Raw genomic sequence first — 14,340 nt, 5'->3', positions numbered from 1 at the left:
TTATTGTTAGAGAATACTTAATTCTCTAACAATAATCCAAATATCTTCATACCAACAGTGAAGAAAGAAGTGTGTTCAGACAGAAGAGGTTGTCATTTTTTAACATATTGAAATTGGTCTGATAAAACTGATATGTTTTTCCATCTTGTTGCTGTTTCTGGAGGGGAAGGGGACGATGCTTTGGGTTATGTGACAGTGATACAGAGCAGGATTGTGGGATGTTTAACTGAAACAGAAAAACAGCAGTGAAGTCAGTGGGGTGGTCTTTTTACAAGGAGTTAAAATGTTGTGAAGTGTGTGTAAATATACACAAAATATTGGTTTTACATCGGATATTCAGTACGGACCCATATTTTCATATTGGTGTAATGCATCCCTAAATAATAATTGACATATTAATACAAAAGTAATATTACATTAGTTTTGTGGATTAATAAAAGCTAAAAAGAAATATCTAAAAATTATAAAAAATATTTTAAAATAGAAATCAAAAATACTAATTTTGTCTGTCACTTTAATAGCTTCTTTTATATGTTAAACATTGTACAACAAACGTGAACAATAAAAAAATAAAACCCTGTAAAAGTTATCAGGACATTTTCGCAACATTCCCAAATAGTACTTAACGTACCTGCAGAAAATACCACAGCAATTCAGTTGTTGTGGATAGAGTAGAGATATTGTGCATGAGATCAGTTTTACCTGGAAAACTGCAAAACAGTTAGCTACTAGCTTAGCTGAATACTAGCTTAGCTGAACACGTTAATATAAAATCGAACAAAACACAGTAACTGCCAGCAAAACATGGCGAAAACAAACAAAGGAGCATAATACACAAGTTAATATAGCTAGCTGCAAGCTGTAACATGACTCAAATGTTATATTTTGTCTACTCATTCGCAAACGTTACCCCGTTTTGAGAAGTCCTGCTGTACAATGTAGGTACAACCAGCGACAGCAGATGGCGCTGTTTCTTCCCAATTCAGTGGGATTTAACCAAGATTATCCATCCATCCATTTTTTTACACCCTTGTCCCTCAGTGGGGTCGGGAGGGGTGCTGGTGCCCATCTCGGGGTCCACCCTGGACAGGTCGCGAGTCTGTCGCAGGGCTTAACCAAGATTATCTGTATACATAATCAAAAATACTAATTTTGTTAGTAGTTTTTGTCTACTAACACTATAGATTATTCCAAGGTCATCTTACTAAGTTAAGTTTTTGCTGTTATCTTTACAGCTTCAGATCGGGACCAACGGCTGTTCCACAGAAATGACGGCTCTTATGCGGCTTAACGCGTAGAATTAAGAAGCCATTTACTCCACAGTGCCACCTGCTGGACACTTTGAAACCAGCTTCGGACAAACAAAGGGAATAATGGTGACTCCACGTTGGATAAAACCATTTTCAATAAGTCAAAGCTGAAATTGAATTATGATTAAAGCAAGACATGTTTAAACCGTTGCTTTAAACATGTAAACAGAAAGTGAACCAGCTTATAGATTTTTTTATTTTTAATTCTGATACTCCTTGTAACAGATTTGTTTGACTTGCAGTTGAGCTGTTCAGGATAAAAACATCACATTATTTTGAGAAATATGTTTTCAAATTATTTATTTACAACACAAAATGCTAATATTTCAACAGAGGTGTTTGAGAGCTACACTGTATTAATACTTTACATCCATTAAATCGCACTGCACCTTTCAGAAAACTAAAAACAAACTGACAGCAATTGCCAATAGTTTTTTTATATTTACATACAAACAATCTGAAGTAATTTTGACTTTCTCAAGTCGAATATTTCTTTCAGCATTCACTAAAAGCAAGAACTAAAATTCAGATTTCTACAACAGAAACATTTACAATCAGCTCTGGCATTCAACATAAGTGAAGATTATGAACAGTGGTTTATTCATTCTGTTATTGCAATAGGACAGATTACTAAAGGAGCCGCGTTCTGCCCTGACTTATTGGTGCAGGGGCTGAAGAACGGATGGATGGTGTCTTTAAAACTGTCTGTGTAAGTAAAGATGACCAGTTTGGCCTCCACGTTGTAGAAGGACACCAGTCCTTTCTCGCAGTCTATATAGATGCCGACCCGCGACGGTCTGGTGGCGACTGTCAGGCTGGTGGCCGGATCCGTTCTGAAGGCGTAGTCGGTCCGATCCCGCAGGCTGAGGAACCAGTAGCCGTGGGCGGGGCTCACTGGGATTTTACCCTTTCTAATGACGGACCGGCTCGCTACGCCCAGGTCCCAGTCGGTTTTACTGCCCACATCCACCTGGAAGAGGACAGACACGAAAACATGACTGTTCCATGTCAGGTAATCAGTTCTGCTCAAGCTAAAGTCAAGAAGTAAGAAATTAATTAAAAACATTCAACGTGAATGTGGTTCATTATATCTTGATTTTTTTCTGTCTTTGCAGGTTTTGTAGTATTGGTGGTGATGCATTTTAAGATGTGAAGCTTTTCCAGACTTTATGAAAATACTGAAGGTAGTTAAGGAAATCCTGACAGACTGCCTCTAAAAAGAGAAGGAAGAGGAAGGTTTTGTTCAGACTGAACAGATTCTACATGTTTTTTTTCACATGAGAAGGTGAAATCTGTTCTAACTCAAATGTTCAGAGGAGATTCTGAGTTTTACTATGGAGTTAAACATTTATTTAAGGAATTAAACCTCAATAAATGTAACCAAAGAGCTCAGATAAATTCCTAGGATGTAGTAAAGTTGTTGCAGGTTGATGGTCCCCAGTTCTGCATGCATGGATTCGTTCTGGGTGCATCTTCCTGTAGAAATCTAAAACTTTCCTATCCTTTCATTTCCTTTTCTATTCTATTAAGTGCCATTAATTGGCTGTTACCCCCAAGAGCAGCCAAGAGATAAGAAGGACTGGGGATGTTTCTACAATCATGCCAAGATGTTTTCCATTATTCATATTAAAGTATTTTCAGTGTTTGAATTATTAAAATGGACAGTTATGAGTGTTTATTGAGAGGATTTCAAGTATTTGCAGGTTATTGGTAGTTTAAATCTACTGCTGTATTCAGTGAATGTATTTGCCGCCCCTCCTACCTCCCAGTAATGGCGTCCTGAGGTGAATCCCTGATGGGCCATCACACACACCACGCGGTCAAACCGCTCTGGGTTGTCTGGAACCAGCTGATGGCGGTCGCCGCACTGGACCTGCTTCCCATCCGCTGAGATGATGAGGCGGGGGTGAGCTGTGCCGGGGTCCAGGGTGATGTCCTCTGCAGGATAAACACATTCACGATTAATTCCTCTTTATAAAATACTAAATGGACAGCAAGTCTTTTACCAACCCTTACCTGCATATTCCTGAATCCTTCTTATCCCTGCAAAGAAAAACAAAATTATTCATTTTTCAGTATTTTTAAATAGTTCAGTAAAAGGTCAAAGGCTTACTTGGGATTGGCCGAGGGAGCGGCGGAGCTGGTGACGGTTGCTGTTTGCCTGCAAACAAAACAAGAATAGAGGAGTTGAGATTCGTTAAATATGTTAATATGTAAACATATAATCCATGCATTTTATTTCTTAAGTAAAATATAATATCCTAGAATGTAATTTTGTAGACATAAACATGTTATCTGCAAAAAAAAGGTGCATATCTTTGGATTGGGAGCATGTTTACAGACGTAGCGCCACCCAGTGGATAAAGCAGTTACTGTTTAATTTGCCAATGGAAAAAATATTAGATATCAGAAGTGGATAAAGTAAGAGTAGAACTACTTCTGCATATTTTTACTCAAGTAATAAGTAGCTGTCCAAAAAATTAACTGATACTCCTACTTTTTTAAAATTAGATGTAACTAGTTACTACCCAACTCTATATATTAGGAATCCAAACAACTATTTGAGAAAATTTTGGATCCTTTCATTCGCTTTTGAGGATTTAGACCTAAAATAATGGTGAGTTATTCCTGTTGTTTTGAGAAGCCATGTTTTTTTTTTATTTAGCTTTTTTTGTTTTTGGGGGTGGGGGGATTGTTTTCTCATTTCTCCAAATTGGAATAGTTGTTCCCCAAAATGGGCTTGCAGGTTTATGTTACTGCCATGTAGTAATTATGAAAGAAGCTTGTTCAGATTGGTACATGATTGTATTTCCAAAGTGGGAAATCTCAATAAAAATATTTTGGTAAAAAGAAAAAAAATCAAAGAGTTTTCCTGGTAAATGTTTCCCTGGTTGTGAACTTACAGGGTTCTGGCAGGTTCAGCATGTCCAGCTGGAGACGTTCCACCATCTGACTGACGGTCCTGAGAATCCCTTCAGAGGTGGACTGAGACGACACGGACACGTTGGACCAGTCCTTCGCCTGTGGGGGCGAGGACAAGGCAGGGAATGTCTGTGAAAAGAAAACGCCAAAGAGTTTCCTTTGGTCAGTCGGCTGCAGCAGAAAACATTCTGAAAATGTTTTTCTTCACAGAGGAAAAAAGGATTCAGAAAAACAACTGCAGGGCATCCATGGTGGAATCTGAGTTATGCTGGGGTTCACACTGGTTTTGGAAGGTACTTTGGTTTCCAGCACAAGTTTCATCACGAATAATATTTTCCTGATTAATGTTTTTTCTTCACTGGCAAGAATTTTTGCAGTGGTGTCAGAACCCCAGAGCATCACTGAGCCACCACCGTGCTTTACTATAGTCAAGGAGTTCTTTTCAGGATATTAATTATTTTAATTCCTCCACATACAGCAGTTTGGTACAGCAGAAAATTAGGGCCACTGAAATAAAAAAAGAATTCTGATCATTCTTTTTCTCTCAAAATTCCAACTTTTCTATCCCTCAGAATTCTGTTCTTTTTTCTCAAAATTTGGACTCTTTCCCCCTCAAAATTAAAACTTTTTCCTTCAAAATTCAAAAATTTATTTCACTCAGAATTCTAAATTTTTCCCCATTAAAATTCAAACTATTTTTCTCAGAATTTGGACTTTTTTTCCTTTGAGGTCTGATTTTTTTTTTTACCTTGGAAAAAAGTCAGAATTAGAATTTTGAGGGGAAAAAAAGCCAGAATCATTTACCAGCAGTTACTCTTATTGATTACGTCTCTTCCTCATGCATGCCTTTATTTATCATCCATCTCCGATCAGTCGGAGTATCTTGGTGTTTGTACACCAAGATACTCAACCCATATTTTTCGTGTTAATTTTTTTTATCGTATATGTTAAACATTTCCTCACCTTAAAAAACTGCACATAATCTTCAGACACAGCCAGCTGGCTCAGAGTTGCGCTCCTCTTCTTCAGTGCAGTGATCTCCTCCTCCAGCTCTTTCAGCAAACTCTGAGCTCTGCTCTCTGCTGTTAGGACAGTCATCTCTATCACCTGGTGGGAAGAGTCGAAATAATAAAAACAGGCAGTTCTGTAACCATCAGACATGTCTATTTTATTATAATTAATCTGTCAGATTATTTACCTCCAAGATTCTGGATTGGCAGTGCTCCACCGTAGAGATTAGCTTCGTCAAAGCACAAACAACTCCATCTGTCTCCATCTCCGCCGCAGCCTGAGTGAATCAGAAGTCTCCAGAAATTAGATTCAAGTAAGAGCAGCAAGTTAAACATATTTTTACTCAAGTAAAAGTAAAAAGTAGCCATCCAAGAATTACTCAAGTAAGAGTAGAAATGTATTTGGTAAAAAGGCGACTCAAATACTGAGTAACTGATAAAATTATCATATTTAATACATAAAAATGACATAATCAGACGGACCAAAATATAAAGTTACGTGAAGATGTTGGTATTTTACAAAACAAAATGAAAACAATTCACATAAATAACATAAATGCTCAGGTAAAAGACAAAAAAAATAAATCCAAATCAGTTTCTTTCAATGTAAAACTTATGAAACTTTAACAAAAACTGCAGGTTTATGTCTGTACACTGCAAAAACACAAAATCTTGGACTACCCCATGGACTACCAGTGGTTGATCATACATGATCAACACAAAGACTGCTTTTATCAGAGGCTATTTGTACATTTTGTAAAGACAAAGTTTAATTTTAGCGGACTTATTTATCTACTTGATACAAATCTGATTAGTCGTTCTAAAATATGACAGACTCAAATAATAAAATCGGAGAGCTCACCTTTATTTCCCGAATGGAGTTGCGTATTTCTTCCACTTTCCTCTCTCTCACGCAGATGAGCTCCTTCAACTCCATCTCATGGATTCCTAACTGCGACTGGAGACAAGAGAGAAAGTTTAAAATAAAAATAAAACCTTTTACATGTAAAAAAAAAAAAACAATCACAAAAAGAAATAATCCTACAGAGAAGCTGCACTGGATTTTTGAAGAAAGCTTTGGGTTTTTAAAAATTTACACTGAAAAAACAAAAAATATTACCAATTATTTTATGTCTAGTTTCTAGTACGAATATCTGAGTACACTTGGAATAAATGCAAAGCAATTTTTCAGAAAGATATGAGCTTTTTTTTAAAGAAAATAAATGATTCCTCAATATTGATGGAAAAGTACTGGTTCCATTGGCAGATTATTGTATTTATTATAAGTAAAATAAGTTAAATAATCTGCCAATGGAACTAGTTTTTTATAAATTAATTTTAAGGAGTTATTGACTTAAAACAAGCTCCTATATCTTGATGAAAAGTTACTTGTAAGTTAGTTTTTTCTTATTTCAAGTCTACTGAGATATATGTACAAGAAAGCAGATCAAAAATACTTGGTAACATTTTGTTTTTTTGCAGTGTAATCAATTTAGATTTAAAGTTGTGGTAAAGTTGTGCATTTGTAAAGCCTTATTGTTTGATACTGAGTTAGAAATCAGCATCTAACACACACATGAACACAGACACACACCTTCTTAATGTGCCACTCTCTTTGAGCCGGGGCGACGCTGTGTCCTCGGTGGTCTGCCGTCTCCACACACACACTGCACACACACATGTTGTCAGTGCGGCAGAAGAACTCCAGGCCTCTCATGTGGATGGGACACAGCGGCAGGTTGGAATGGCCGTCAGGGACACATTGAGTGGCGCCGCGCCTTTATTGGAGACAAAACTCTTCATGACTCATAAATTCTCTGAAATCAGAGAAAACTGAAAGCTCACTGCAAAAACACAAGATCTTAACAAGTCATTTATATCTAGTTTCTAGTCCAAATATCTTAGTACAGTTGAAATAACTTACAAGTTAATTTTCAGGCAAATATATGAGCTTCTTTTAAGTCAATAATTCCTTACTATTGATGAAAAAGTCCTAGTTTCACTGGCAGATTATTGACATTTTTCCCATGTTACAAATTAATAATCTCCTAGTGGAACTAGAACTGGGTTGCTAGGTGACGGGCTGGGCTTGGCAGGCGTTGCTAGGTAACAGCGCCAGTGGAACTAATACTTTTTCATCAATATTACGGAATTATTTATGGAAAACAGAAAAGCTACATATTGGCTTATTTCATGGGTACTAAGATACTTTCCCTAGAAATTAGACCAACATATTACTTGGTAAGATTTTGTGTTTTTGCAGTGTATGGAAATAATTAATCTTTTATGGAACTGCAGTGTCTGACAGTGAATTGTAAACATAATTTTACCCCTCTTTTATGTTTTTGTCTTACTACAACAGCCCTAATGTGCCATTGTGCTGAAGAGATATTTGTTGTCATAAAGTGATTTTTTCCCCTCAAAATGTATAAAGTTTTTCTAGCAAATCTTTTAGCTAAAAAAGAAAACAATCAAAAATTATTGATGTTGATTGATGAAATAATTACACTGTGGAACATTTTTCTACCAGATCATCCAGCCCAACTTTAACATCTGCATTTTAACATGTGTTTCTTTAATTTTTGTGATTTCAGCTGTTTCAAACAGAGAGTAACATAGAGGAAAGTTCCAGAAAGGGATAAGTCACATGCGGGGCACCCCAGGGTTCAATCCTAGGTCCCCTTATTTAATATATGCTCCCATTAGCTCAGGTTATAACAGGGAATAAGTTGCCAAAGCTACGTGGATGATTCACAGTTCTACATTATGATGTCACCAGGTTACTCTGAACCCATCCAATCACTCAATAGATGCTTAGAACAGATAAATGTGTGGATGTGCCAAAACTTTCTCCAGCTGAACAGAAACAAAACTGAAGCTATTATCTTTGGACCTAAACAGGAGCTAGAGTCTGTGCTCAGCTTCAGTTATTACAACTAAAAACCAGCGATCAGGCCCGAAACCAGGGAGTAGTGATGGACTCTGACCTGAACCTTCAAAGCCACATAAAGACAGTCACAAAGTCGGCCTTCTATCACCTGAAGAACATTTCCAGGATTAGATCAAGATCTAGAGAAACTGCACTTATCTTTAGTCACATTGATTACTTCAACAGTGTCTTCATAGGTCTGCCTAAAAAATTAATCAGATCCAGAACGCTGCTGCTGGCGTTCTGACCAAAACCAGGAAGATAGAGCACATAACACCAGTTCTGAAGTCCTTACACTGTAGCTCAGAGAACAGACTTTAATATATTTATTTTTTTAAAGGTTTTGTTGGCTCCAATGGCCTTTATTTGAAAGTAGTTTGACAGGAAGGAGGGCTATGAGAGAGGAGGAAGCCATGCAGCAAATGTCACCCGGCCGGGAATCAAGCCTGTGACCACCAGCATGAGGACTAAGGCCTCAATACATGGGTTGTGCTTTGCCCCTGCGCCACCACAGTACCCCAACTTTAATATATTTCTGTTATTTTACTGAACAGCTTAGCACCACAATACAGTAAAGATCTGCTGTCATCATAGCAACCTTCCAGACCTCTCAGGTGTTCTGGTTCTGCTCTGCATCACCAGAACCAGAACCAAACACAGAGAAGCAGCATTCAGCTTCTATGCACCATAAATCTTGAACAAATTTCCAGAAAACTGCAAAACAGGCAAAATACTGACTTCCTTTAAATCTAGAGTAAACACCTGGTTAGAGTTCTTTTTAAAACATCATAAATGAAACATCTAATGATGGCACTCGACTAAATGAAATGTTTCAATTGTTGACTGTATGTTTTATGACTTTGTATTTTTGTGTTTTTATTATGTGAATGTCTTGTTGCTGAAATGTGCAATACAAATTAAATTTGATTTGATTTGATAATGGGTGCAAACCTGTAGGTAATGTCTTCGTACCACCTCAGCATTGATCTCTCTGGAGGTGTGACCGAGTTACCTGAGAGGAGGGGAATAGGGTGGCGGTAGGTCGTGGTTGTTCTGCGTCTGGAAGCCCTGGTGAGGCGAAGGCGGCGTCAGCCCCTGGAAACGTGCCATCATTTCTACCAGGAGACGCTCTGGCATCTCCCCCGGTCTCACTGGTGGAGACGGGCCTGAATGTTGGGCCCGCAAGCTGAGATGTTCCCCTCCTCCTCCGGCTCCCCCAGCAGACTGTGACATCTGCTTGAACTGTTCGGTGATTTCCTTCAAGGTTCGGTTTATCTGGAGCTCTGGGCGCTTGCTGAAGGACTCTTTGCACAGTGGACACTGGTAAGCCTTGGCAGCCTGGCCTCTTCCTCTGCTGTCCCAGTAGGAAGAGAGGCAGGACTGGCAGAAGCTGTGGCCACACGGGGTGGAGACTGGGTTGTTGAACATTTCCAGACATATTGAGCAGGTGAACTGGTCTTCAGAGAGAAAGGCAGAGGGAAGAGCCATGGCCGCTTTTCCTGAATAAAATACATTATGATTAGATGGAAAGACTAAACAAGCAAACATAAACAGGATGAATCATTTAAACGTATTTCACATGTGGGGGACCTCTAGGTTCAATCCTAAGACCCCTTATCTTTAATATCTACATGCTCCCACTCTCTCAGACAATAAGCAATAAGATTCGCTACCATAGCTACGCAGGTGATAACGTCAGAACCTGGGTTGTTTTATGTTGTTTTGATTCTAGTTTATTATTGTTATTATTATTATTATTATTATTATTATTATTATTATTATTATTATTATTATTATTACTATATGTTTCTTAGTCTCTTTCTTTGATTAGATAAACCTTGTTCAGTTTGTCTTAGTTTATTATGTTTATTTCTTTCTTGTGTCTAGTTATTCCTTGTTACTCCCTCGCCCCATGTGCCACTTTCTGTCTCTCTCCCCTCACACCAGCAACCCGTTAGCTAATCTCAGTATTTAGCTCCCCTTTTCTCATGCCTCCTCACTGGTTTCTCCTGTTTTAATTTTGCTCCTTGTGCCTTTGTTTGTTCCTGATGTTTTTGTTCTCCTCTGGCTCCCAGTGCTCCCATGGTTTTATGTTTTTACTTTTTAAATAAATCATCATCCACTCAACGAATCTGCTGCTATGCATTTGGGTTTTCTTTAATGAACTCATCACCTAAGATGTGTTGCATTTTGAGATATTTTAGCAGGTTCTATTTAAGTGGTATCTTCAGTAATCAAACCTGGATGTGAGGGGTCAAATTAAACAAAAAAGAGGTTAGTAACAAGGTTGGATAGTTGTTTGTTTTTCTCTTTATAAATCATCATTTGAAACTTATTTTTGCCTTTGTCTGATATAAACAGTTTTTATGTGTCGTAGTTAAAGGTTGCGAGGTTGGGCAGGTTTTTGCACAGCATTCAGGTTCTGAGTTTGACTTTAGGTCTCCCTGCACGTGGGATGTTTTTCTCTGGGTTTTTTGCACGTTAGGTTATTGGCCTCTCTGCCAATACAGGTAGTGGCTAGATTAAAGAAATCTGTAATTGGGCGAACTTTTACACTGCACTGTAACTCAGGAAACGTCTTTGGAAAGACTTTTTCAGTCAGACTGCTTAAACATTCTCCCTAACTTCATAAGGAAGTCTACTTTTATCATATTACAAAACTGCTTCAGTTCATTATTTCCTGCTCTCACTGCCAACAAAACATTTTGGCTAAGCCGACGTCTGGATGTTTTGAATGATATAAAACAGAGTAAAAATAATGAAGGAGAGTAACATCAGAACGTTTCAAACAGTCTTGCTCTAATCTGCAGCCTCATTAACTCCTTTGTTGTCGTCTTTAAAACTCGTGTCTTTGTGACGTCATGCAGGCTATTTTGGTCTCTGCCTGATAACATCTGCAGTCCTTGCTGCCAGTAACGTCACTGGTTAGTCAGCTATCACATGCCTGAGATCCGAAAAAAAGCCTCGCAGTCTCAAGCACGAACTCCTGGTGCCCACATGTGACTTTCTGAATTACATAAATCTGTAATTATAGAGTTACAGATTTCCACTTCAAATGAACAAACAAACACGGATACTGGGCCTGTCGCAATAAGCAAAAAAAATCAATTAATAGCATGATACATTAAAATGAGTGCAATAATTCCCATTTGCATGGATTATCGTTTTTCTCTTTTCTCTCTTTCTACCAAAAACTGGATGACAAAAGTCTTCAGCCTGCTGCTTAGGCCTTTTTTCGAAGTACAGGTTTGTTTACAGAGACTTCATAATAAATTTTATTTGTTGTTTATTTATTTTGGATATTTAAAATGTCTTCCAGTTCCAGTGTTAAATGTTCATTAGACTTTAAAGTTAATTAAATTCAGAATGTGTGCTATGTTGTGTTGAAAAGTTACTTGTAAGTTAATTTTCTATTTTTTCTAGTTTACTGAGATATTTACACTCGAAACTAGACCATTGGTGGCGAAACTTTTTGCCCTGGGGGCCAAAACTAGTAAATTTAAACAACAGGCAGGACACTTTTTCACTAAATTAACAATGCAAAAATTTGCTTGTGCTTTTTTTATATATATTTTTTTGTTCTACCTGCTTAACAATAAACTACATTTTTATGAAACTTGTATATTTCTAAACACCCAAAACATAAAAGAGCATCAGGCTATTTATTGCCTTATTAAAATAAAAACGGACAATTCACACATTTTTTGGGTCACTGGTCAAATAGTTACCATTCTTGATTTGTTGTCTGGGACCGAACAGAATCATCTCACGGGCCACAGATGGCCCCCAGGCCACACTTTGGACACCCCTGAACTAGACCAAAATGATAAGATTTTGTTTTTTGCAGTGTACAGTTTGCACACTTATTGATATTTTAGACTATTGTCTTACAGAATACATTCTATGTTCTTATTATATTACATTTTTCCTCTGTTTATTTGTACTTTTAAGCACAGTATTGATTCAAATAGAGAGGCTTTTTCTCAAACGTTCTCTCCCAGGAGGAACTAACAGTTGAACCAGTAAGACCAGCTGCAGTGCAGGTAGCACCTGTTGGCTTGTGGCGAAGCTCAGGCTTCAGGTATGCAGCGCAGAGTCAGCTGACTGCACTGATTGTTCATGTTCCTGTAACATGACTCAACACTTTCAGCGACTACAACGTGCAAAGAAACATGTTAACTCTGTACAAAAACATAAATCAGTCCAGCTGGAGAGCCAGTCTGAACGGAAAACTGATTTTATCTGAAGCTGCTAACCTCGACTGTGTTTGGAAACGTCACAAAGATAAATAATCTAAACATGAATAGACAAAAAAAAAAAAAAAAAAATCCCCCCACAGAACACAGTCTAAAGGAATCACCACACTGTAAAAATCTTACCAAGTATTTTTGGTCTAGTTTCTACTGTAGATGTCTTAGTACAAGTTAGTTTTTAAATAATACAAAACTTAAGTTTAAGGTAAATTTGCAGGAACATAAAAAAAACTTTTCACTAATTCCTTAAAGTCCTAGTTCAACTGACAGATTGTCACTTATAAAAAAGACATTTTCCCATCTTAATAAGGGATCAATATTGAGGGATTATTGATGCAAAACAACCTGCTATTTCTTCCTGACATGTTACTTCTACATTGGTTTATCTCTTTTCAAGTGCACTAAGATGTTTAAACTAGAAACTAAACAAAAATACTTAGTCAGATTTTGTGCTTTTGCAGTGGAAATTATATTTTTTGTCATTTGGTTTCACAGACCATTATCTTACTGTAAAAAAAAACTAAAGATATAATTTTGACTTTTTTAAAAATATGAACACTCATCCTGCTGCATTCATAGCTACTAGATGTAGATACATTTTAACAGCACAGAGCTATGAAAATGACAATTTTCCTGTGGAAAATAAATAAAAACACGGCTCAACTTTGTCTAAAGTAATATTGAAAATGAATTCAATGAAAGGTTATGCTTAAAATCTCCCACATAACTTTCCTTGATTCCTGGTCTTTAGTTTTAATTGGTCAACAATTAAGGTAATTATCTGCCATTTAATTCCTTTACTTTGATTTTATGGGAGACGTAGCAGTAATGTGATCTGTTCAATAACATAAAACACAGAGCATTAAGAGAGTAAATATTCCCACCTGTTCGCTCCAACTGTATCTCTGTCATTCAGTACTGGTTCAGTTTATTTTACATAAACTCTCTGTTTATCTGCCCCACTCCTTCACTTTAATAACAGAAAAGCTCAGATCATGTGGCTACATCTCCAGCCTGTTACAGCTTGTCTTACCTTTTCTTGACGACTAAAAACGTCCGATTTTCCTGCCCTTCAGTGGCCGTAAACGATGAAGTTCGGCTCCAAAATGTTCTAAATGAGAACTTAACCTTTTTCCCCTCGTGTCATTCTTCTCCTTCAGCGTGTGTTTAACCACTCCCTTCACCTGCTGAATGGATCCAGCCCAACCTGCTGGACAGGTGCGACGACTCCACACAGCAGGTATGCGGTTTTCCAAACACTCTCTTATCCGTCTTCATATCTGCTTTCTGCATCCTAGCAAAGATGGGACAGACAGACACAGTTCGTTGCTTTTACAGTCATGGCAAACTCTGAGCACGATACTTCAAATATATTGTAATGTGTTATTTAAGTATAGTAAGCTATGTTCTGTAAATATATAGAATGATGTACTGATATTATACAATATATATTCATGTAATATATAAAAATGGCTGCCACTTTCCATATATTGCAATGTATTAAAAACAAATATATATGTATATGTATGTTTTAATATCCCATAATTTTCATTTTTAAATATTCACTATCATGTAGTATGAGTTATATGGGAAAATGTAATGGTAATATATGTAAACATATCAATTTGTGGTAAATGTATTTTACATAGATGGAAAATTATATGGAATCATAAAATATATGTAAAGATTTATGAGCAATATATGGTAGAATATATTGAAAATATATGGAAATGTGTGTGATATATTCATAAAAAATGACAAGAGGAAGAAAAAAGGAAGAGAGACAGGATGAAAAGTTAGAAAAGACAGATAAAGTGAAAACACCCAGGAAGTCTGCTTCTACCTGCAAAAAGAGAGAAAAAAGAGAGAACTGAGAAACCAGTGACAAATACATGATGCAGATTAATACAAGATGT

The 14,340-nt window shown here is 37.1% G+C and overlaps 1 protein-coding gene across 2 annotated transcripts; it reads right to left on the bottom strand.

The window, feature by feature from the left end:
• Window positions 1-1,215: 1,215 nt before the first annotated feature.
• On the bottom strand, window positions 1,216-13,712 carry LOC106963781 (E3 ubiquitin-protein ligase TRIM21-like). Of its 2 annotated transcripts, none has more exons than XM_015058867.1 (11): window positions 13,458-13,712; window positions 9,184-9,682; window positions 6,837-7,020; window positions 6,105-6,200; window positions 5,431-5,520; window positions 5,196-5,339; window positions 4,214-4,361; window positions 3,424-3,471; window positions 3,327-3,353; window positions 3,073-3,248; window positions 1,216-2,280 (listed from the first exon to the last, which is right to left on the bottom strand). In XM_015058867.1, exons 2-11 carry the CDS (start codon window positions 9,657-9,659, stop codon window positions 1,912-1,914), a joined length of 1,758 nt encoding a protein of 585 aa, XP_014914353.1. In that variant the 5' UTR covers window positions 9,660-9,682; window positions 13,458-13,712; the 3' UTR covers window positions 1,216-1,911. The 2 variants fall into 2 exon arrangements, with proteins under 2 accessions (XP_014914353.1, XP_014914355.1); XM_015058869.1 differs by having other exon boundaries at window positions 9,184-9,670.
• Between the last annotated feature and the right edge of the window lie 628 nt (window positions 13,713-14,340).

This window comes from Poecilia latipinna, unplaced genomic scaffold (genome assembly GCF_001443285.1).
Source record: "Poecilia latipinna isolate Pla-1442-1.1 unplaced genomic scaffold, P_latipinna-1.0 Scaffold1580, whole genome shotgun sequence".
Lineage (NCBI taxonomy): Eukaryota > Metazoa > Chordata > Actinopteri > Cyprinodontiformes > Poeciliidae > Poecilia > Poecilia latipinna.
This window is presented reverse-complemented; position numbering and strand designations above follow the sequence as displayed.